This window comes from Homalodisca vitripennis, chromosome 4, assembly GCF_021130785.1.
Source record: "Homalodisca vitripennis isolate AUS2020 chromosome 4, UT_GWSS_2.1, whole genome shotgun sequence".
Lineage (NCBI taxonomy): Eukaryota > Metazoa > Arthropoda > Insecta > Hemiptera > Cicadellidae > Homalodisca > Homalodisca vitripennis.
In genome coordinates, this window is record NC_060210.1 from 87,788,604 (window position 1) to 87,815,508 (window position 26,905).

The 26,905-nt window shown below is 33.3% G+C and overlaps 1 protein-coding gene across 2 annotated transcripts; it reads right to left on the bottom strand.

Moving 5' to 3' along the window:
- Positions 1-291: 291 nt before the first annotated feature.
- On the bottom strand, positions 292-25,825 carry LOC124359710 (very-long-chain 3-oxoacyl-CoA reductase-like). Of its 2 annotated transcripts, none has more exons than XM_046812674.1 (6): positions 25,581-25,825; positions 7,748-7,794; positions 6,554-6,629; positions 5,523-5,860; positions 2,159-2,374; positions 292-727 (listed from the first exon to the last, which is right to left on the bottom strand). In XM_046812674.1, the coding sequence occupies exons 1-6, from the start codon at positions 25,729-25,731 to the stop codon at positions 605-607; spliced, it is 951 nt and encodes a 316-aa protein (XP_046668630.1). In that variant the 5' UTR covers positions 25,732-25,825; the 3' UTR covers positions 292-604. The 2 variants fall into 2 exon arrangements, with proteins under 2 accessions (XP_046668630.1, XP_046668631.1); XM_046812675.1 differs by lacking the exon at positions 25,581-25,825 and adding an exon at positions 24,835-24,901.
- Between the last annotated feature and the right edge of the window lie 1,080 nt (positions 25,826-26,905).

Sequence of the window (26,905 nt, forward strand, 5' to 3'; positions counted from 1 at the left end):
ATATTTTGTTTAAAATAATTTGAGGAAAAATATATAATCATAAAAGCTCTGTGTCCAAAGTTTCAAAAAGGTTTGCTGTATTTTTACTTTACTTTAGCTATCATTATTTATTTTACAGTCATTGTATTAATATTTAATTGTATGAATTAAATTCATATGCTTATTGTTTGTATGTATAAATAAATTATCATATTGAATTGAACCAAATACAGTCTTGATAGTCAAGAACTAACTAAATGAGTCTGGTAACTTTTTTAAACTAAAATTCATGGCCAAGAAAGAATACAGCAATATTAATGAAAACTTTTAATATAAAACAAATACATCATCAGGTAGAAAACATCAAATTGCATTTCCAATAGCAATTCATACAAACAAAATTCATTTTACGTTCATGAACAAAATTATGAATAAGGCTACAAGACAAGTTTTGTACTTTTTACATTCAATGCCTTAAAAGGAGGACAGGTTGTTCTCAAAAACTTTTCATGGCACTTTCAAACATTGAAAAACAATTCTCTGAGAACATACAAAAAATAAATAATAAATAAATCAGATCATGCTCAGATACTCAGAGATAAAGAGCACGCAGCACATGTGTGCTCTATGAGGCTGCAATTTGATTACTCTTTCGGATGGCCCTGGACTTGATGTTCTCCATGGTGCGGGTGATCATCCAGTAGGCAAAGTTTGGAGAGAGAGACTCCATCAGTTTGATGCAACCAACCTGGAAGAATAATAATTCTTTGTGATGAAATGATAGTTGCCTGTTTTTCCGTAATCGCTAATTTCATTAAGGAATATTTTGTGATGTTATGTCAGATGCATAGTACTTATAACTCATTTTTAAAGTTCAGAAATGAATGAAAACTTTTTATATTGGAAGAAGTTGTTTATGAACCATACAAGTAATTTAAAATAGTAGAAAGTAGTATACACTTAAATGTTTTTATTTAATTAGTATATATTGACTTCGAAATTTGGGTCTTGATGAAAGAATACTTTAAGTCTACATGCTGAAATGTTAATGTCATCAATTGTTTGACCAAAAATAAAAGGTAATCAAATTTCTGATATAAAAAACCGTCTTAAATTTTTATATTATTAAGCTTTCAAAAGTTCAAGCAGCCACTATCTTAAAACATGATTTTATAATGTAGGGTCATTTTTTTCTTGCTTTGGGACTGCAAAAACAATTATTTTCCAAATTATAATTTTTTATATATCTAATGGTGTTTGAAATAACAAATAAAATCTAAAAAAACAAATACAGACAAACAGACGGTAAACTAAAAATGTCTGACCCATATTTATGTGACTTTTTGTTTGCATTGACCTATAGAACAAATCCCTAATGATCCCAATAGAGTTTGTAAACACACTTTATAATTACAGAATGAGTGTGTATAGTACATCTATGTGAAAAGGGACACAGTACTACTATAATTTTTAAATTAGAGGTTTACTTCACTGTTCTAGTCCCATATCAAATACTGACTCATTGGGTGGAACATCAACCGCCAATATGCAGAGAGTCCTAAAGAAACAGAAAAAGGCAGTCAGCACTATCGTTGGGCTGCAAAGACTCAATAGTTGCGAGAAGTTTGAAAACCTTCTTTAAAGAAAGATTTAAAATTAAAGAAGCAGTGATGAGTGTAATGAAAAAGACTCTAGAGATGTGAAACTCATCACAACCTGATAAATACCACATGGTACAACATTCCACCACACCTAATAGAAACCATCATACACAAGAACAAAGCTTTATAATCTGGCATCAGCATTACACAAATGGCTTTCTGGACCTATTTTAACCTATAAATTAATTTTACCAAATTATTTTTGACATCTACACTAATTTTAACATTGTTTCTCCCTGAAATATATTTATCTTCTGTTTCTTAATTTTTGTACTAGAAAAAAATACTGTTCCTTGAGAGTATGTAAATGACCATAATAATACAAATAATTATATTTTTATTCACAGCATTAAATTAAGAATTTTGTCCTAGTACACAGAGCAGAATTTAAAAATACTGATATTTTTTATTCAAAGTAGGTGCAAAATCTACTTACTCATTCCAATGTATTGCAACACTTAAATACAGCTGAGTAAAGTTATCGCTTCTATATAATATAGACTATAGAGTGTACGAACCAGGAGGGAGTGGGGGTAGTAGCCAGTGGTGTGGTCCTCGATGCCCACAGTTGTCAGTGCACTGTTGACATACTTAGCAGGTGAAGGAGCCATCCATGTAGGCTTCTTGATCTTGCTCATCTTGGTTGCAACGTAGCCGGGTGTTAAGCACTGGACCACAATCCCGTATTGCTTGTATTCTGAGGCCAGGTCCCGACTGAACTTGGACACAAACACCTGCAAACAGGATAAGAATTTCAGGAGAACTAAATAACATTTAAAATAACCAAAATGACAAAGTTAGTGCAACTACTCATATTTTAAGGATAGAGGGATTGATGGTAAGACATGGGCGTATATAAGGGGGGCCTCAGAGGGCTCAGTACCACCCCCCTGAAAATTTGAAAGACACGCTAAAATTGCACCTAGTTTGTTTTATGAAAAATTTATGAGGTTAAAGCTCAAAACTTTCCAGTGCAAGATTGCTAAGCATCTATTTTTGGAGGGTGTTTCATGCTTCCTAACCACCCTGTGAATCAGCCATCCCCTAATTTCTATATATGCCACTGCGATAAGATGATTTGATAATTATTACTAAATTAAGTTATTATAAATATGTTGGTATCAAATCTTGTACAGCAAAATTGTACTAAGGTATGTACATTTCCCTCTCTGTTTAGAAAAATTTTCATTAAGGTTCTCTCAGCAACCTAGTCCCCAAACAGATCAATTTTGGTAATGATAATGGTTTGGAAATTATTTTAAAATCTTTTTTATAAGTCCATAAATTAATACTGTTATAAGGATTTCTCATACCTACTTTTTTAAATGAAACCTGCTTTAAATCCTACATTCCCAATGTCTAGTTCCTGAACACTGTGTAATCGATTTCCTATAATTAGAATGAATATGTACTGTTCTTAACAAGAATTTACATGTTATTCAAGCATCATGAAATACCTTTATTACTACTGCAGGAATATATCTGCACTAAAGTATCTTAATAAAGTATTATGATGAATTTTAAATATCTGCATACAATGAATGTACTGCATTTTTATAGCTGTCATAAAAACGATCATAAAGTAGGATGTTTTACATTTATTCTTGCATGTAATATTTTTAATTACTATTAACACATTTTACATGAAATCACAGTGTACAGCATTTTTTATTATGAGTATATGTTCTTGTAAATCATCTACTTTATAATACAACACTTGGACATAACTCGTTCAACAATAATCAAGTGGCAGGTCATATGCCCACTCTGGCTAGCACTTCAGTGATAACTTCTTCAGGTTATCACTGACTTGTCTGATAGTACAAGTTTGTTTAGTTATATTTAATATCGTTGTGTAAAACAGTGCAAATTTATTTCAATTCTCAATGCATGAATGCTATGTAGTGCTATATTTTTATGAAAGATTGTTAATGTAAATTGAATAATGTAACCATTTTGTTACTTCCTTCTTTCTTACCACTATCAGAGTTGTTAGAATATGTAGCCTAATTGAGACCTGCCTTGGTGTTCTAATTTTCTTGCAGCACTATATTCTACGAATGATGGATTTACTTTATTACAAACTGAAGTTAGATTTTCCATATTTTTCCACATTTTTCAAGAATGTTCATTATATCACATCAGCTAGCCATTGTACACACTAGACTTTAACAAACAGCTATTGAATCTTGCACCAACAACCATAAAAGAAGTCCTATCAGTGATATCCTCCCTCAAATCTAAGCTTTCTTGTGGACTGGATGAAGTCCCTTCAAAAGTTGTAAAGCACTGTGCTAAACAATTAGCACCACCATTGGTAAACATTATAAATAAATCCTTCAAATCTGGTCATTTTCCATCTTCTTTGAAAATTGCCAAAATATATCCGAAGCATAAAAAAGGTCCAGTTACAAAAGTAGAAAACTATCGCCCGATTTCATTGACATCAACCTTTTCAAAAATAGCAGAAAAAATAGCACTTTCACGTATTTCAAAACACCTTGAACAAAACAGCCTGATATCAAATAACCAGCACGGTTTTCTTAAAGGAAGGTCAACAACCACAGCTCTCACAAGTCTGATTGAACAAATAACTGATCACCTGGAAGATGGGAAGCTTGTATCGGCCGTTTTGCTGGATTATAGTAAAGCATTCGATTGTCTTGACCATGATCTCATTTTGAGAAAACTACCAACTTTGGGGATAAAAGATTTATCAAAAGATTGGGTGGGCAGCTATTTAACTGGTCGAAGGCAAATTGTTGAAATTCAACAAATTGCAAACAAGAAAAAATGTGTGTATAGATCTACACAACTTCCAGTAAGTAGAGGAGTACCCCAAGGGTCAGTCCTGGGTCCTTTTCTATATATACCTCTTTACCAATGACTTTTCTAATTACATTAATGACCCCAGGGTTCAACCCATTTTATATGCAGATGACACAACTCTACTTTTTACAAATGACACACCTCTCGGACTACACATGGACATTTTAACATCAACTGACAATGCAATGCAATACTGTCTTCAAAACGATCTCGCAATAATGGCAACCTTCAGTCTCTTTATCTCAGTCTCTAATGGTGATGTAGCTATTATCTATATATTGGACTATTGGTGTTTATCGTATCAAGTTAAAAAAAGAATAATTAAAGAAGAAATTATCATTTTATATTTTTAATCCTTTTTCTACCTTATAATTTGGCCTCCACCAAAAATAGCATGGCTGGCAATGGATTTCTTTCTGGGGCCATAAATATTCATTATTTCTAGACTATAATTGAGTAAAATGTAATCGTGTAATATCTTAACTGATCTTTAGATTCGCTCTTGCTAGTTATATGTATTGTTTTTCATTGAAATATTTGTAATGATTCTATTCCTATTTCATAAAATATATATTGTCAATTATTCGATGTGTTGTAAGACACTTTTAGAAATTACATATGCAGTGTAGAACATGACTTTGTTATCACAATAAACAATAGTAGATCATAATTAACATAAAAGTTTTGTAGCTCACACCTCGTTGAAACATCTTTAAATACTTCAGCCTTGCTGTGGACAGTAATCTTCAGTTCACAGCTGGTTTAAATCTGAAACTGCCAATAATAAGTAGTCATCTGTATAGGCTAGTTGGAGGGGTGGAGCTTTGTCATGATTGGCTTACGAGAAACATTCTTAACTTAACCAACCACTGCTCATTATTGGCAGTTTTGGTTGAACATCTTGTTGACTGAAGATCGCTCTATGCAGCGAGGGCAAAATATTTCAAGAAATAGTTGTGTAAGCAATGTTTTGACACAGTGTAAACTGGAAGACTTTGATGATAATAATGACACAGATCCCGTAAACCTAAGACTAAGAAAACAATAGATCACCTTGGAAGCTCCATAGACGGTCAGCATGGGACTGGGGATGTCTCCTGCGGTGGAGCCGATGTTGATGACGACACCTCGTCTCTGTTCACACATCCCTGGCATCACAATTTGGCACATGGACAGCATCGCAGCAATGTTGCACTGGATGATGTCGTGGTACACCTTGCCGTGCTCGGGGAGAGACAGGAACTGGTCGGGGTGGGGGTAGCTGAGACCTACGTTATTGATCAACACCCCGACGTCCATACCATACAGTTCCTTCTCAATGTGGTGGTAGACGGTGTTGCCCTCGGTAAAATCAGCCTCTATGACTTTCGTGTTCACTTTGTAGTTTTCTCCTGTAAGTTTTGAATATTAATATTAAATGTTAATTTAGAATACTCTAAAGACTATATCATTGAATTACAAGAAAGTCAAGATGAGTGAGACAGATGTTTTCACTGGAGAGGATATGTTAGTTTTTGTACTAATTAGAAGTTGATGTATGTACTTGATGAATGTGGTCTCGTCCAGTTTTAAATTACAAAAAAATTTTGTTACAGCATGGATGTGTTTTGTTTTATAACACTTTTTGTAATGAAACATGACTTTCTAAACTGTTAAAGAAATCTTGCTTAGACCTGCAGCAAACTGTATAATCATCAAGTTTTTTTACTAAATGAAAATCTATTTATAATATATGTGAAATTAGGTTATGTAATATTTTATCACACATTTTTAAACTAAACCCATACACTTCCAACATCAAGTTTATTGAACACTACAGAGCAGTTTATTTTGAGAATCCTACTGGGTACAGAATGAAAAGGTCATTTAATGCATTCAGCTTAGCAGAAATGGACATAATTATGACAACAAATTTTTATCACTAAACATTATACTTTTCTATAACTCCATGATATTGTACTGTTATTTTGTGTCAGGAGATCATTACTGTGTTACATGGCAAATAACCTTTTCATCTGTTTAAAATTTAAGGGACGAGGGATCTATTTCTACATAAATTCCAGAATGTGACTGCAAGTACTCACTGATTTCCTGAGCAACAGCATCAAGTTTTGACTTAGTTCTGCTGATGAGTACCACATCCATTCCTCTCTTGGCCACCTGGAATTATCAGCAACACTAACCTCATAATTCTTAAATTATGGAGTATTTGTTTTTAATCTAGATTTAGTAAGTGCATTGTAGTTTAATCATCAAAATATCCCTAAATGATTTTAGATATATCCATAAATTAATCATGTGTTTTCAAGTGCAAAATGACAAATTCTGAGAAAGATTTTAAAATATTCAAATACTCCCAAGAAGAAAACATAAATTATGAATGAAGTTCTTAACTAAAGAAACTATATATAAACACACACACACACACACATATAACAAGCTCCATCTCCAGAGGTGTTTTAATACATATTATGAGGTATTAGAATTACAACACCTTGAAATTTATTGGGCACATAGCCGTTCCAGAATTCATAGGAACAAGACAATAGTATTCTATTATATATTTTTAGTTTGTATCATTAAGAACAAAAAATTATCATTTTACTGTTACTCGGCAAGTAACAATACATGAATAAATCTTCTGAAGTAAATGTGTAATCCTTAAATCCCATTTAATTTTGAGGACCCCATCCCCACATGTCCCTTCTTTGGGTACACTCCTAACTGAGCTTTGTTATATGATTCTGGTTTAAAATAATATTTAACTTATAACAGTGAAACTTTCACATCAGTGTACCACGTAAAAAGTGCATATTAATGCAATCTGTAAATCTTTGCATCTTGAGGAATTCAGAGGAAATTTTTAGTACAAACATAAGTCAAATTGAATTTAAGCTTGTAAATTGCTAATAGCAGACTAATAATAAAGTAAAAAACTCCAAAGTTCTGACAAAATGAGATTGGGTGATTTAGGACAATGCAATTTTTTACATTTCCTATATTTAAAAATAGAACAATACCTTTTTTAAGGATGGAGATCTATCCTCTTCTTCATGAGTCAAAAACCATGAAGTTATCCATGCACAAATTATTAACCTTATTTCGTTGCTTGAATGCACATCATAACACTGATTTTGTGCTTGAATAACCTTGAAATGTATTTTCCAATATTATGCTTCAATTTATTTATTACTTACAATACATCAATAAATTGTCTTAGAATTATTAAATGAAAGAATTCATATATTTCATTTTATAGACTTAATTGAATAGCTTACCGCTTCAGCAAAAGCTTTGCCAAGTCCATCTGTCGCCCCCGTGATAACTGTAACCCAAGTAGAATTTTACGTTAAAATTGAAAAAATACAATGAAATTGATAATTACTTATGCTATTACTGCAATCCAAATAAATACAGCCAATAACAGAACCTGTTAAACGGAGATTAATGACTAAGTCTTGAAGTCAATATTACTAAATTCATGTTTCTGATTGTAATTTTATATTAATTTATTACCGGTACCATGTACAGTCTGTAATTATAATTAAAGATAGGCAAAAAGGTACTAGTAAGTAAAACTAATTTAGAACAGAACCGAAAAGAATGAAATAATCTCTTTATTTGCATTTTCTTATTTTGAGAAATCAATGGTATATGCACAATGGAGAGGTAAAAGGAATAGAAAGCGTTAACAAAAGAAAATTCTCAGAGAAATGCAAACTTATTGTTCATTATTGGTATTTTTCTTACTTCCTGTATACTGAAATGTCTGATTCCTTATAACACAAGAAACAATACAATTTTATTGTCAATTAGTAAAATTGTAAACACATGAGACATAACAATTTGATATTATAAACATATAAATAACCATTTTTTTATTTTTACATGAAAGTTATTTAGGTTGTTTCATATTAACAGTTTTTACATGGTTTTCACTAATATTAGTAACACTTAGTGTTTCATGCAACCAACTGTGAACCCCATCATAATGTGTCCGCTACTTGTTGTTACAGCCACTACAAAAAAATTGTTTTCACCTTTTATCACCATGACCATCCAGATAAAATCTTTAAATTAAATACAGAAACAGGAGGTTGAAGTCATTGGGTGTCAAGTTAGTTCCAGGCCACAGAAAACATAATCAAGTCGCTTCATGCCAAATTATTCGATGAGATTTCGAGTTTATATATATATATATATATATATATATATATATATATATATACTAGCTGTTTCCCGCGGCTTCGCACGCTTTTCGTAAGTTTTGCCCGCGTATGAGCATTTCTGGTTGAAGTAAATTATATTTCCAACCCCGATGTAGATTTTACCTTGATGTCACGATCAAGAAAATATGTCAAAAATGTATTGTACATGCATAATGTATTTTATTACAAAGTGGTCTACCACTCAACCTTTAAGTTCAACCAAAAATTTAGTTTAGACAATTATACATCATAACTTAGCGCCTTCAAATAGTGTTTCACTGTTTAATATACGTATCTATCTCGTAATTGCAGGTTATAATGTGCAGGCGCTTTGAAAACTTTTCTTCATTTTATTCGTTTATATTCACGACATAAGCGAATAATTCAGATAATAACTATCCTATCTTCTAAGTTAGACTAAATTACGGATACATGTGAAATTTGATTGAAATTGGTTCAGTCGTTTTGGAGTTTATTGGCAACATACATCGTGACTCAAGATTTTTATATATATAAGATATATATAATTATATATATAATATATATATATATATATATATATATATAATTTCAATAAACATTGAATCACAAAAAGTACTTGCTCCGCCGGGAGTCGAACCCGGATCTCTCACTTGCCGGGTGAATGTGCTACCATTACACCACAGAGCGCTTACTTTTTTCCGATTCAATTATTTTGTATTTGGCCGTATCTGTCACATATGTGTTTAAATAAGCAAACTAACATATGATCGGAAGACCAAACACCTGTCAAACGACTTTTATTTACGTTAAATTGTATAAATGGCAATAGCCTTATTTAATTTCAATAAACATTGAATCACAAAAAGTATATATATAATTTAAACAAACATTGAATCGCAAAAAGTACTTGCTCCGCCGGGACTCGAACCCGGATCTCTCACTTGCCGGGTGAATGTGATGTGCTACCATTACACCACAGAGCCCTCACTTTTTACGATTCAATTATTTTGTATTTGGCTGTATCTGTCACATATGCGTTTAAATAAGCAAACTAACATATGATCGGAAGACCAAACATCTGTCAAACGACTTTTATTTACGTTAAATTGTATAAATGGCAATAGCCTTATTTAATTTCAATAAACATTGAATCACAAAAAGTATATATATAATTTAAACAAACATTGAATCGCAAAAAGTACTTGCTCCGCCGGGACTCGAACCCGGATCTCTCACTTGCCGGGTGAATGTGATGTGCTACCATTACACCACAGAGCCCTCACTTTTTACGATTCAATTATTTTGTATTTGGCTGTATCTGTCACATATGCGTTTAAATAAACAAACTAACATATGATCAGAAGACATAAATATATATAGAACAATGTGTGGAAGCCAGATTGTCATACAGCAACAATATTATATTGAAATATTTTACCTATTTCAACGGCATAACCATTTCAAAGTACAGATAATACAGTTAGAACATTTGTAATATATTAACTAACAGCTAAAAAAATAATTATATATGATTAAATTAAAACATATCAATAAACAATACAATATAAATGTATGCAATGCTCTATAGGATAACAAAAGTATTGAGAAATAAATACTCTAGTAACAACTGAAAGTGTAACATGATAAACTATTAAAGAAAACATAGTAATAAAATATTCAGAAAGTAATAATCATAAATATGTGGATATAAACATAATTATGTAATGTAATAACACAACTCAAATGTAACATATACAAATTTATAATGCAATAAATAATACGGTATAACAAGAATATTTGTAATAAGCGAGTTATAGTTCCACGTAAAGAAAAAAGATGATTCTAAAAATAAAGACAAAGATCTAAAGAAGCACCAGAAAAAAATTGTGTGGCAACCTAAATGTGTCAGCATCAGGGAACACCATTACACACTCAGAGACTACAGTTGAAGAGATAAGCTAAGAGAAAGAATATGAAGGCTAAAGAGTCTACTTTTGAAAGCAGTTGCAAATAATTTGAAAATGTCAAGAGTGGCCAGAATGTTGTTCCCTAAGCATGGGACTCTTTGCTGCATACAAAGATGAAGCTGCAACCTCGGTCAAAGTAGCCATGAATCTCGCATGATGCATTGAAATTGATTTCTCTAGGAGGACGGGGCAGTCAAGTTGGGCATTGATTAGACGGCGAAGAAACAGTAGAGATCTTGAATCCGACGGATTGCACTGAGTGAAGATATATTCAGAAGAGCATGTGATAACCTCAGTGTACTCGTGTCTGTACCCAAGACGAACACCAGTCAGTCTCTGTATCTTCTCTACATCTTCTAACCGGTAAAGTCAATGAGGTGACCAGACAACACTACAGTACTCAGGTGAGGTCGGACGAGTGTGTATTAGAGACATTGTCACTCTATTATTTAAACGTTCGGTTACAATTCCCCAGAGAACGTTTCTTGATGCTGGAGGGAACCCATCTTACACCAAAACGATAAAATCGTGAAGCGTTCTCTTTCGATGTTCTGCAACTGTCTGCACCAAATCTTCAGTAATGACAGAAAGTCCACTTCCTCCCTCATCATGAACGTTAACACCTAAAGCCCCTAATCCATTTCCACACCATCCCCACACTCATTATTTATTTATTTATTTATTTATTTATTTACGGCAATACACCATTTTACATAGAAATTGTACAACTGAAAACAACAAAGAAGAAGGCTGCTGCACAGAAAAGACATTAATAACAATCAAAAGAATGTGCAAGGACTAATAAATACAATTATGAATAACAGCTGTTATGACAACAATCATAGATAACAATAGTAAATAATAATAAAAAATAACAGATTATAAATAACAGTAATAAATAACAAATTATAAATAACAATAATAAATGGAATTATAAATAACAATAATAAGTAACGATAGTAAATAACAATTATAATAACAAGGATAGTAACAATTAATAAATAAGAATTGACGATTGATAATAGAATAAATTAACATGCATAATGCTTATTTACAGCTTAGTTAAATTAGTAGTATGAAAACATGTTGAGTTACTTTAGGATGAAAGCGAGTGCACACCGCTTGAAAGATTCTGTAGAAGGGCCAAAGAAGTCAAGATCAGCACAGGCATCATTACCAAGTCTCATTATGCGGGGTAGAGTACTGTAGTAGGTGTAGTGACCATTATGTGTTTTTATAAACACATTTATCTTATGACGTTGTCAAGCCAACTCCCAAAAATGAATCACCGCATTCTTAATCGGGGAAGCATTTCAAATACTAACGATCAAATGTAAACGGAAACGTTTCTGTAATTGCATGGTAATGTATGTGCCGTCTCGTCACGACGTAACATGTGCACGTGTGGCAAGAATTCTTTTAACAACGCGCGTTCGCCAACAGCCGGCAGCATCTCAAAAACAGTATTTATTAAAAACCCAAATTTCGCATTTATTGTTTGAGAACTGAATTTAGTTTTTGTATAGCCTCATGCTTTGTTTTACTTATAAAGCATAGTCTACTTAATTTTGGGACCTGGCATAAAAGGTAGTAAGCGAAATGTAGCTAGAACTATTTAAATGATCACGTGAGGCCAAATTTAGGGTTCTTTATAAGACAAAGTATGTTGATCCTAATAAAAAGGTACATTTACAAAATAACAGCCATTTAACATTTCTGGATTTTAAAGACGTATTAAATGACCTGTAGATAAAGTTGTAAAGACTTCAATATCTAAACTATTAACATCTAAAAATACAGTAAAAGGAGATTAAAGGGAAAGCGGTTTTCAAGATTTTTGAGATCTTAGGAACGTGAAAGAAAGTTTTAAATCAAAACACAAGTTACCAGGAAAGGAAACCTAATACTAGTCCTAATAAATTGTAATAGTTCAAAACTCCCTTCTTATTGTTTTAACTATGGTATTTGAACTTTTAAATTAACCCTTACTTAGCATATAGACTTTCAGACTTCATAAGGCAAGTTAGTGGTTGGTTGATATTAAATTGTCTTAGCTGTTCTTCTCGTTATATATATATATAAAAAAAAAAAAAAAAAAAAAAAAAAAAAAAAAAAAAAAAAAAAAAAAAAAAAAAACATTACTTCAAATCCTACCATCAACTGGTGAAATAAAAGCTTGTTGAAAATTAGTTTGACATTAACAAGATAAATCAAAATTGCATGAGATTACTTTAATGTTACCCTTAATTTTATGAAAATAAACCTTTACATGGTTTTGAATATGTCTCTTAGAACTAGGTCTTTACGAATTGAGTTGGAATACGTCCATATTACCAACGAAATGACACAACACAATTTCAACATATACTAGGACAAAAATTAATAAAGTATCCTGATTAAAGAGCATCCTGATTTAATAATTAGGCATTAAGGATAACCGGCTAAATCTAAAAGCAGGAAGCGAGCCGCAGTTCCTGGGCCAATTTACGAAGTTGTGACCTAAAAAACTTGCTACACGAGACTGAGCTGAGGTTGAGTGAGTGGACAAGGTCATGGTGAAGGTTAGGTTAGGTTACTGTGAAACCGATTCTCAGATCACTTTTTGTGGCTACTATACTACCGCAAATAACTCTGCCACAACTGGTTTTGGCGGTCTTTTTGTGAGGTTCACGTAACTTCCTTCCTGAATCATGCATGCAAACAATAACAACTTTCGTGTTTAAGTTTTGAATCATTATAACAAAAATATGCATTATTTTTTTGTAGCCTACAATTAAAAGTTGTGTCTTGTTTTCCAGTTTGACAGTGAATAAAATAATACACTTAACATAACATTAGTATTCAGATGGATCTTAGATACTATAAAATAAAATATTGATATAATCTCGTGTACAGAAAAAATAGGAGGGACAAATAATAACAAATACTTGGAAATAAAATATTTTCTAGATGCTTAAAATGTATAAAATCTATCAAGAACAATAACGTACGTTATCGTTTTGTTTAAGATCTCTGATAAACTAAATGTTACAGTTTTTATAAATACGTTTTAAATAACTCATCCCCAATACAATTGCTTGAAAATATTGTTGTTTTAATAGAATTTGGACGGAAACGAGAAAAAGAAAGTTAGGTAGCCCATTGTCAATAATTATTGTGCTGATGATCAGAGCACCTGATATCCTAACCTAGATCGGAATCGTGCCTGTCTAGTCGTGGCAACACTCCCTTCCAACACATCCGGTTATTGAATGTAAAGTCTGTGGTCGAGCTGGAGGTCACTCGGTCTGCTGATAAGGCGACACTTATCAGTCTTTTCTGTACTAATTCCTTTTTCTTGTCGATTAGCTTTGCTACTTCATTTCATATTATTCGTGTTATACATACCGGCTTTTTTTAATATTGATGAAATTCAATTGAGTTTCCTTTAACCTTCAGCGTTTTCAATTAGAAATTAGAGACATTTTAAATTAATTTGATAAGTGAAATCTTTTTAGAAAGATTCGATTACCTGGTATACTCTTAATTTTCCTTGTGAACGTGTTTTTGATTTCGCTTTCATAAATGTCTTTCATAATAAAATCTAAAATTAAGACGCACCTTTCTGAAAAAGAAAAAAACAAGGCAAACCTGAACTCTTGACACAGATCAAAGCTGATATTCATTATCAAAACTTACAACAAGTCTAGAGGTTTACAGTTAACCCATTTTAAAAGATGATAAGTTTAAGATTTTAAACAATGAAAAATGATTAACAGTTAGAGTTAAAAATTATAAACTCACTTCAAACTGCTCACGTAATTGAAGTGCGTCCTCTTACACGGAGTAAATTTGTAATTTTCTCTCTAATTGTTACGTTACCACAAATACTAGACCTTCGTCAAACTGGATCATTTCCAAACCACGATTTCAAATTTATGACAGTTGTGACATAAAATGTATGGGCTCTAATTACAGCCAATTTTAGGGGTTCTGTTAGAGAGTAGTCGACAGGTGCAGGCGTGCTGAGGACGGTACAGGACGTGATAAGAACGGCGACTGCAGCAGTAGGAGCGGGCGGTTTGATAACGGGCTTTCACCGCGATTCTCCGCGGTATTGTCGTTGTGAAACTTGTTGGGGGCAATTGTTGACGGTCAGGCAGGAGTAGGCAGCACGGTAGGCCTGCAACACTGGAGCTATCGCCGAAATAGCAATGGTTGGCGCAACACACAGTTTGTTTCGTTTGCCAATCGCCAGCAAAATCCAGGATTGAGGTTAGGTCTAAGGGTGAGGATTTAATGGAAAACCCGAGTCCCTAATCCCGGTGCAACACGTGATGGCAAGCCAGTAATTTGATGCGAACAGTAATATAAAACCCATTGTATTGTTGGTTTTAAGCAATAGCCTGCAATGTCTAACCTTCGTGTCATTTAAACAATTTCCTGAATCGGCTACTTCAATCTCTAACATTTCCAAGGTCAAATGTGCTCCATCTGATTAATGGTGTAAACAATCATATAGAATAAAATGTTTCGTTGTAGTTTTTCTACATACATAATTAACAATGGTGCTTTACTTTGCTCTATATGAAGCTAAACAATAATTTTAATTTTAGAAATTGTCCACACGGACTACTCTTTAAGCCATGGAAGTAAATGTATTACATAATGAATAACAGTTGTTTAGTGGTTTAAATATTTTATCTCACAGGTAAAGCCTAAATTTAGTATTATGGTTATTAGTGCTGAACCAAAGTATCATTAATTAGTTGTATGTCTAATTCAATGGTATCCAATTAGAAACTGTTTTCCCTTTAATTTCAAATACACCGCAAATATGTCAATAGTGTGTAAGAAGCGTATATATTAGTCTATAATAATTATATATGTTTATATCCAAACATCGAAACGTCCTGGAGAATATTAATTGACTTTTATTACTCAATATTTATTAAAAAATGTAGTAAAATATACCGGGATTACTATTTCCTTATAGAGTATATTAGGAGGTTCCAATTTATAAACTTTCTATGATTAAATGCATTACATGATTAATGGAATAATTGGGAAAACAATGTATTATTTTAGTAGCATTGTAGAATGTATAAATTTACTTGATACAAATACCAGTGCACACAAAATTGCAGAAGTGTGGCGATGATAGGTTGAAATAGATTAAATTTGTTACAACTTAGTATTTATTTTGTTTTATGGATTACACGCATAGGGATACAAATCAGTGCATAAGCTTGAATTATAAGTTAAGAGTTTTCCAGTTTTGAACGGTTTGTGTTAAACTGATTAGTGAAGATTAAGATATCCATTTTAAGGTCTTCCAATGATACTCCATATGCCATGATTCTAAAAATGTCCATTTTAACATTACAGTCCCCGTTACTCCTAACTGGGGGATATTATTTTAAATTCTATTAAAAATAATTACGATGATTTATCCACGTAAAGTTTCCAAGCCATGTCAAAGATTGAACACCGTATTAAGAAACGTGCATAGAATTAATGAACAAGTGATGCTTTTCCGTGCAACAAGAATCGATAATCGATCTTCAGTCAGAACAGACAGACAGCCAACGCGCAGGTATTCAGAGTGCCCTTGAGAAGAACGGGACTGTCCTGTACCTGCCAAGGTCCGCAAAGACAACTGAAACCAGATTCGGCAACCGCTTCCTTCCTGGTTCCTGACCGGCTCAACTCTAAAAAAGTGGAACAAGAAGATATACAGGTTCTACTACTAGCTCTACCGCGTTTGATGCACTTCCTTCCTACGTTCGTCACAGTGATTTCCAAGGATTGTCTTTTTTACTAGCCACAAAGAGCCTACGTTAAAAGTTACAAGAGAGGTAGCATGTCGGCAAATTTATTCTTATAACCTTGAGAATTAAATAAAAATTCATCCTTGACAATTTATAACACATGATACATAATATATGATAACATTGTTTTCTTATTTAACAAATCATGAATTCAATTAGCTTTACTAATTAAACTTTTTGTAGAACGGCTTTTTATTCCTTATTGAATTACAACAAAGGTAAAATTATGACAGTGAAATAGTTATTGTACTAACGATATATATATATATATATATATATATATATATATATATATATATATATATATATATATATGCCTTACATTTATTATCTGGGCTTGTTTTATAAGAATGAAATCTAAAATTTCCCTACCTGAAGTTTTATAGTAGCCAACTAAGCTATACACCTTAAACACAGTTACCATTATATTGAATTTCACCTCAATTTTTAAGGTGGAAAGAGAAGACAAAAAACCGAACCCAAGAACAAATATTTATTTAACAATATAAAAAAATTGTTACTATCAAGACTTTGACATTTTAAAGTAGTATTAATTTTTATTAATATCAATTACAATATTTGCTATTATCACGAATTTCATGTGAAACATTAATAGACAAAACGTAAAACAAAGTATCAAGTGCAATTTTCTCCTCTTCATATCAAACCTTTCTAAAATATCATGATTCTTGAATTTGAAGCTGTATTTAAATTCTCAACCAGTTTTTGATCCTCGTCATAACAAAGACACCTCTTTCGCACGAGGCTGGGCTTATGGGAAAAGAAGCAGTTAGTTTGGTTGTCTTAAATAAAGTAGGAAGGTTTTCTTGTTTAAATATTTTCTTCAATTCTACGAAATTTACTCTTGAACTAATGACGTTTCTATTTTGTGATTATAGAGATTTAAGTCATTTATTAGCTACTGTCGTTTCTGCTTTACGTCATATTTTTTATAAATTGTTCACAGTTTTTATATCTACAAGTTCATCAGGTAGTGCTCTGAGCAGAAATCTCAACAGAACATTTCTTCAAGCCCTGGCCTGTTTGTATTATATCCGTTACTTTCTTCAACACTTCGTGATAGGATGACTTTAGAAAAGTGCATACGATGAGCTTTCAACAGGTTTGTACATTATGTTACAGCTAAAATAGCTTTGTGGGCGTATCAATAAAAATACACAGCTGCAGGATGCCTTCTTATGATTATGATTAAAAATACTTATGGTTCCTTCAAAGCCATATTTAAATAATCGATCATGTCCCCCGGTTGTCTGAGTTGTTTTCCTCATCATGCCCCCTGATTTGTAAGGAATATTATACTTCCTATGATATTTCTTATATACAATGTTCACAAAACATAGTAAACTGTCTGTCAATTTATACATACGAGATTTGACACATAATATGATGTATGTATTTACTACTTCACGTTAGTCTAAACGTTAAATGCGTTTTGTTGTTGTGAAAAATCAAAATTTATTCCATTATTATCCGTCATTTCGAGGCAGTCTGCTATGGTTTCATTTGATCATCGAATATGAGAGAAGTTATCTGTTGCAAGTTAAATAATGCCTCTATAATATTTAGTATTCAAGACCTCTGAATCAGTGTCAAATAATCTGGGAAGGTGAAAGTATCAATTCGACGCTACATCATAAATGTGACTCTAGACCTAATAACACTGTGCTGTGAGATGATAAGCGTAACTGCAGCTCCTTCTTGTGTCTCTTTCAGTCACTTCTTAAGGCTTTGCGTAAGTCATCTTAGTTTGAGGAACGAAGGTGTATACTGCATACTCGAGCGTCTATGTGTTTAGCTTCGCAGCTGAAGGATATCCCACCTCTCTGAAAGTGTGAAGTCACGGGTAAACAACAGCGACAATGATTGGCTGAGCGTCATATAAGCTTCTACATAGTTGTCTAAAAATGTAGAAAGTCAATCTTTGCTTGATCTGCATGTTTCATAAATATCGAGAAAATCTAGTGTGCACATAGCTTACGTCCTACCAACTAACTATAACTTTAAGTTACCAATTAACTTTAGGAAGATTGCCTACTAATGTTTTGCTGCACACTCTTACCTCAAAGAACCCGAAAAATCTTTAATGTAAAATTTCAGTCCAAGCCATATACCATTTTAAAACTTACAATGGGAAAAATCCACATTGTTACAGAATATTCACATTGTTATGATAAAAACGATTGCCATTGGTACATATGTACTGCATGCAATTAAATGGATTCTACTTTCTTTGAGAGTTGCACGTTTTCAGTAAAGAACAAAAAACATAATTCTTCTTCCAAAGAGAAAAGGTCGCTTAATTTTTACCCGAGAAAGTCACAAAGCAAGCCTTACATATCTGCAATTAAATTACATTCTGGTGTCAGTGCATTAAAGTCGCGTTTTTGTGATCAATATATTAAATTAAAACATATAAAATTATATAAAGAAAAAGAAATACATGGAACATCAACAGAGCATCAACATCAACAAATACAAAGGGAGCACTTGTTCCTATTTCTTATAAAAATTTGGTCTTCATGGGGTTTTCGAGTCTTAACGTTTTCGAGTTATTAATTTAGAAAGTTGCAGTTTGGTTGAAAAGCGTAAAAAACCGGTAACATTTCTCGTTCTTACCGACATAAAAACTGGACGGTTTGTAAATAATTTGTTTTATATGTATAAACACACAACACTCCCGTTATTGTAGGTTTACTAGTTAGTTTGTGGTTAACGTTGAAACTCTGCTACGTGTACTTTCGTATTGTGGAATAACTATAACCATCAGTACAGTAAAACGGAACATATCTCTCGCGGTAGCGTCTCAGTCTTTTTGTCATTTGAAAAGGCAAATCACCGAGTTCGATCCATTAGAGGCTTGTGGGAGATGGCGGTCATACTTAGATTTCTTTATATTTAGGTAGTACCGTAGTGATTTTGATTTCCGTAGCATACAAAATTCTGCACGGATGGTTCCTGAATTTGGAATTCTGAGATGAGAGTGAAGTAGTCGATATACTTTAACAGCGGTCACAGTACTCCGTCCGCACACATACACACGCGCGCGCGCTCGGGAGAATGGTCAATTTGTTATTGTGTATTTTAATGATTAATGTTCATAAGTAACCCCTATTTTATCATTATTATACATTTGTCATCAAATCTTCGGTTTTTTTTGCTATCAAAATTATATATATATATATATATATATATATATATATATATATATATATATATATATATATATATATATATATATATATATATATATATATATATATATATATATAGCCAGAGTTTAAAAAAAGACACGATATTTTACTTAAAAATGGTAAACCAGACCTTAATTAGTCTAAACATTTTGCGATTTTATACCTTAATCCAATTTTTTAATTTAAATACTCGTATATAGTCATTAGCTAAAAACACAGATGTTTAAAAAGCACAATATATTTTACACGACATTTCAAATTATTTGTCGTGACGAACCAAATGGTGAAGTTTGATGGAGTAATTTAAGGATAAAGGATTTTTATTACGGCATAAAAGTACACGTTGAAGTTCCACTATCTGTTTTTAATAGCCGCAATAAATAAACGAGAATTGTGTTGTTTCATGCGGTGTTTATAGTTATAATTGTAAAACTTGAAGTACATTCTGTACTTATCGACCGTGGCGTGGCATTCATCTAGATAATTTATTCAGATGTTTCGAATTAAACGTTTATCTCACCTGTGGAATAAATCATATAGATTTCGATTTCCTTTCTCTTAGCATTTCAAATTACATTGTACAATACACTACGCGAAATACAGACCCAGCGTAGTAGTCAGAAGGAGCACAAGAACTGAATGGCTGTTGCGTACGCACCAAAGTACATGGCTTTCATTGAGGACACGTGGGCAAGAACAAACTAATGGTGCAGGTTGGATTTAACGTGTGCCAAATGTACATATGATGGGTTTTAGATTTAAATTAAAATTATAGTAGGCTTACTGCTCACAAGAAAAATATCTTAATCTCTTAGGCGATTACACTGGTGTGACTAGAATGATTCCATAGCGGAGTTCTTAGGGACAGAGAGAACACTGGGGATGTAAAATTTAAAAATGTCTATATATTCACAAACTTTGAAATGAGGAGGTATGGATATATACTCTAGCATAAGCCCAACAGGCCAAGTGGTTTTCTGGATAATTAATTAAACTTAGTTAGGAAAAAGAAATATTTTTCTGATGTCCACAACATAATAATACAAATATTGATTTACAAAAACTAAGATATGTTTTGAATGCATAATGTTAATACGCCTAAACAAATGTCACTAATATGTTTTACATCCTTTGTTATACAATTATATTGGAAACAATTATAAACTATTTGAAATAATAAACTTGAGATAATATTCACAAAAGAATTAAAAAGTGAAAAAGCTTATAAATTAAAATTTGTTTTCACAAGAAAAAACCGAATGTTGTATGGTTAAAATCGACTCTGAAGGCTGATTTGTTGTGACTAATGTATGAAGTGATATTGGGTTACTTAATACTGAGCACTAATAAAGAAACTCATGGCCAGTTTACAAGGTTGCGTAAAAAGTAATTTCCCTCCTATAGATTTCTTATACAACTGGGCCATTACATTTAACGTTTTATAACTTAGGCAATTATAAAACATCACGGGTATGTTTTGAACATACATAAAAATTGATATAGTTGAACCGCCCGAAAAATTAAGAAACCAGTTATCAGGGACCTGAAAAAATAGATGTCCCCAATATCAACTCATTGTCTCTTCCATACATCCAGAACATAAGAGACCATTCTGTACTTTGACAGTTATTAAAAATGCAAAGACGAATTTAAAGTTTTTAAAATTGACCTAAATAATGGTTCAATAATAGAATGGACGTACAGGATAACTGGTGATCTACCTATAACACATTTATTCCATTCAATTTCCGACTGTAGCAATCTCTGTTTAACATCATGGTACAATCTATAGCCTACAAGGTAGGAGTACGGCACACCACGTGCCTGGCAACAAGCTCCGCTGAGATAGAATATAAAATTTCAAATCTACATCTCACAATTCATTGCATTCTTAAGATGCCCTGCGGACGGTTAGACAAACAGACATCACACAGAAAATAAATTTCCACATAACCCGACAAGCAAAAGATAAAATTGTGTCACCCTACTGAGTGACAGGCTTCAACGAAACTCAGACAAATTCCATAGTTGGACAAGCAACGTCATAGAACTCATTTTTGTCTACGTAGGGATGAAGTGCATGCGATACTAAACGTTAACAGATGAAATCGTTCTCAAAATATCGTGCCATATGATACGTTCACACTTTTGTCAATTCCTATAGGTTTCACAAAAGTTTGACTTTCCACCCTATTATATTAATTTTTCTTTGTACCTTTTCTCACGTGATTTTACTCAGTTTGTTTACAAATTTATTTGTCCAGCTATTTTCTCTTTGCTATCAACGTCATCCTTAAGATCAATGTAAAAATATTAGCTAACGCTCAGTCAAATCTCACGGAGTGACTTTTAAACTCGGTTTTACCTATATAGAATTAAGCTTCACGCAAAATTTCTGTTCTACGGGTCAATGTGTCTTCCGTATATCATGCGGGTAGACAGACATAAATTAAAACATTTCAGCTTCTCGTGTTTTGCTTCGCTAATGCCCAGCCAAAAATACATTGCTTTAAAATATGAAGATAATAACATTTCATTTGCCCTAAAGGTTAATAGAAAATTATTTAAATCAGTGGTGTAAAACCATTTCATACACAAGCCAATACTCGATGTATTCCAGGACAAGGTCAGTTATGTTTTACTATTATCTTAGCATTTTTATTACGCCCCACCAGTGTAACGATTATGTACCATGTAATCGTCAATAATTATTATTGTGCAACGAGTAAGTATTACAGTCAAATCATGTTGTCACGGGGAAAGGGGGTTTGTCATTCCCCCTCCCTACATATAGCTTTTTATGAGCCCCTGTTTAATTTAATAAATCCTTGGGATTTCATCAAAAGTTGGAAGACTACAATGTTGACCTTGTAAACATCAATTTTTGTTTCATTAGCGTAACAGAAACTTAAAAAAGGAAGGACACTTCTTCCTTGAGATTGTTGTGTTTCCTGAAGGTCCTACTAAAAGTCGAGTGTGTGTTGGTCTAGACCCAAATTAGCATACAAAATATTGACACTGCTAACAAACATGGAAGCGAGAGGTGTTTGCGCACATAGACCTGGCCGTGACTGGCTTGGCTTGCTGCGTTGGTCTGATGCAAACCATTTAAATCGAAAAAACCAATGTAGACTTTAATTGGGAATAGATAACACTTCATTTCAGGCATGAAAGCATTTGAACGACACGGTTGTAAATGGTCTACATCAAAGACGATCCAAACCCAACAACTCGCTCATGTGTCTCCCTCGATCCAAACCAAATATTTTATTAACAGGTTAATAACTATTTTTGGACTAGACAACGTCCAGTCCGTCAATGGTAGCTCCTAGTTCTGGCCATCACATCGCGCTGTGCGTAGTGTTCTAGTGTATTACTGGGTTGTATATTTTCTGTGTGGTTTATATTGCAACAGTTTCATAATTTCATTGATTTCTTAGAGTTGCTCATAATTAATGCTTATTAATCTACAGAAGTAACACACTTCTACTTTTTCGCAGGTCATGAAACTGGCGGCGATGGAAATTATAGAATTTCAACTAAAAGGAAGATTAAATAATATAATTCATAAAATTATAAGTGAGACAGGTATTTTCGTATCAGATCAGTTAAAATGTATGCACCTCTACAGAAGATGCATACAATAAATTATATTCTTAGGATACTGTATACGAGTTAAGTTGATGATTAAGTATTACAACAATTTTTGTAATTTATTACACTGTAGCAAACAGTTTTTAAGATCATCGATAAGCTTGAAACACTATTTCTTACAGTAAACGTGTGTTAAAACCTTCGTGTCACAAATAATTCTCAATACTGAATAGGATGAAACAAAATTTAACGATGGTCAATAATTGCTTGAGTGGTAGCGAAGCCTAACTCTCGAGGAGTTAGACATTTTTTTATTTCAGTCTGCTTGTTTGTCCGCACGATATCTTGAGAACAAGACCTATAGGATAATAATCTTGCTTGAGGTTTCATTTCTATACAGTATATACAACACTGAGTTCAGCAAAGTTGGATGTTATTCTATGGGATTTTGCCTGAACGTTAGCGATCGCTTATACATTGGTTTTATAGATAGGTAAATATGATCGAAGCGAGAAGATCGCAGAATAAATAAATTTGTAAAAAAACTGAGTACAATTACGTGAAATTTTTACATGTGACATAGTAAGACATGTAGCCTAGTGATATGAACAGTATGAAATTTTGCATGTGAAATCAGCGAAGTTTGCTACACGACATGTGGTGTAGCGTAGTCTTTGATTATAATAAAATTGAAAAAAAAAAAATTGAAATTTTTGTAAATTGAAATATTATTCTTTAAATTAGGAAGCGAGTTCGTATATTGGACGGTGGTATGGACATAAAACACTCACAAAACATTCGCAGAAAACATATCAAACGTTATAATAATGAAATAAAACGAACCCAATTACCATCGTTATAACGTTGAATCCCCAACTTATCAAAGTTTGTATTCTAAAGAGAACATGAATGGGTCATCTATTTTGCTTGTTTAAGACCGATATTTAGATAATTTAACAGTCGACTAATAAATAATAACATAGATAATAAATAAATCATGTGGCCTAATGCATTCAGAGTTCTTAGATGTCAGTGATACCATGTAGCATTAATTATTTTCGTAACATACTTTATTCATTGTATACGTTTTAAGAAAATAATATATTTAATTATTATTATAAATGTTCTTTAGACAGTATGTGCCTCATCATTGATATCCATTGCAACATAAAAACAAACCGTACATTTCACGTGTTACACTGTTTATTTATTACTGAGAGAGAAAAACAACACAACCAAGAATAAAAGATTAGTCGCTTTCCAACAACTAATAGAACAAAAATACGTAGATACTAAATGGTCTTACAAAACAATTAACAATTTTATTCTTGTTTCTGAACAAAACCCCTACTAACTATACACCTACCCCCTACTACTACCCTAATACTAGTAACCCCTACTACTATTTTTCTGTAGGAAATTCGAAGACGTCCGATGGTTTAGAAATCTAGAGACGTGGATCAGGAAAACAAATAATTTACCGTAATCATAATTTCGTAAGCCATTGTCAAATCGTGCAAGATACGGCTACAAGAACAATAATACACCTCGGAGGTGTGAACAATGTAAATATAATGCAGGGAAATGCCAACCTAAGGTAAACAAAGTGTTGTGCATAATGCTGAAAATGTCATCCGTGGGCATTGGTCTTGCAAAAATAGAATTCCGCTTCGTCACTTATCGCATCGCCCCACATACCAAACACTCACTTTCTGCTTACTGCTGCACAAGTGTTCGTGCAGTGAAATTGGAGGGAACAGCTGATTCAAACAATGCTTGGAATAAACAACCTCGCTGATAAATAACCTCAAATTGGTAAACATGTTTGTGGAGATATTAATGTTTATTACTGGATGCTTCCTCCTCGAAATGACAAAATTATGTGTTTACTTTCTAATTTAAATATTATTCATTCTTTAAGACAATGAAAGTTCATCAAATGTTTGAAAGTACCATTAACATAGTTCTTTAAAATGTATAAATATTATGATTTATTTTAAGAAATCTATAGATACACTATTTTATTACAACGATTTTCAAGAAAATGCAACTTGAAATTTGTAATTTACAATCCTTAAGACATTAATAGTTTTAAAAGATAAGAATGTCTATAAAACCTACTTGTTTGAGACCTAATAAAAATACATTTCACAACAGTAACTAACCACTATCGTGTTATTTAAGTACTAAATATACACCAAATTAATGATATATTAATGATGCAGCAAATTAAAGATCATAAAAAACCTAGGATCAAATCAATCCCTCATCAAGACATTTATAAGAAATCACATATTGACTAAGAAGACATTTTTATTGATTACTGAATGAAACTAACCTGCCCACTGCCCCATTTCCTTCAGGTTCACATTTAATCTGAATGCGGGAGCCAGCACTGAGTTGTATACCCTCTTCAGTACAGCTCTGGCGATCTGGAATCCTAGGATGGACAGGCAGACGACGCCTACCTTCTCTAACGGGGTGAACATCACGACGTGGAGTCTGTCGAGTTAGTGATACTGATGCGATATCGGTGGCGGTGGCGGCGGCGGTGTCGCGCGATACTCGGTAGGGGGCGCGCTTATCGATCGTGACGTCACTACACTCGCGTGTGCGCGGTGCCGTTCACCGTACGCGATCGTCCGCGCAATGTCACTGCCAAGGCTCTGCGTCCGCGATAGCTGCCGGCCACCACCAAATCAGGACGCAGACTTTCTCATCTCTCCGTCCTGTCTTCGCCTTTCCCCCTGTTTGCTGATCGTCGCTTTCGCTTCGTAGAGTTCCTAACTTCTCCTTCGCTTGACATATTTATTTCATTTCTACCTCGATATACTGAGTGTCTCAAAAACCAGTTGTGACTGTGGGCAAGTTTGCTTCAGCTAGCCCAGTTTTGTTATTAATTGTTGTTTATTATCAATTAAAGACAGTTCTAATCTACCTATTGTAATGAGTAAATATAAATCGTTCTCTATGCCTGTTATATATACTGTAATCATAATTTATTACGGATGCAATTCTTAACTCATCTTACAAATTTTGTTAATAGTAAGGCCAAGTTTGTTGTTCGGGACAATCGGACTGAAGAGGGCATTTTAATTCTTTTTAACTCCAGGGTTAAATTTTGTTCTACTCAACTAATTTAGATACTCTGTGGTTGGGTGAATTTTAAGCAAAATCGGAATGGACATATCAGAACCCAGAGAGTTATAGAAGTTGGGAGCTTCCAGAGGCCGTGAGCTACCAGAAGCGGGTACCTGAAGAACGTATTACAGGGAGCTGCTAGAGACGAAGGCTGCCGAAGGACGAAACCTGTCGGAGGCCGACAGCTACCAAACGCCCGAACGTGCCAGAGACCAGGGTTTCTATAGGCAGAGATCTCCCAGAGGCTGGTAGCTGCCAGAAACTGGGGGTTGCCAGAAGCCGGTGTGTTTCCAAAGGCCGGAATATATCGCAGACCTGGAGATGTCATATACCAGGAAGAGCTACAAGAGCACTGGAGCTTCCAAATGTGGATTACTCCCAGAACTCGGAAGCTCCAGCAGCCTGAAAGCTGCCATAGTTTAAATGCTGCCATAGGCCGATAGCTCTTAGTAGTTGAAAGCTCTAACGTTTAGGAACTCTCAAAGATATAGAGGTGTAAGAGACCCGAAGTTTTCAGAGGCC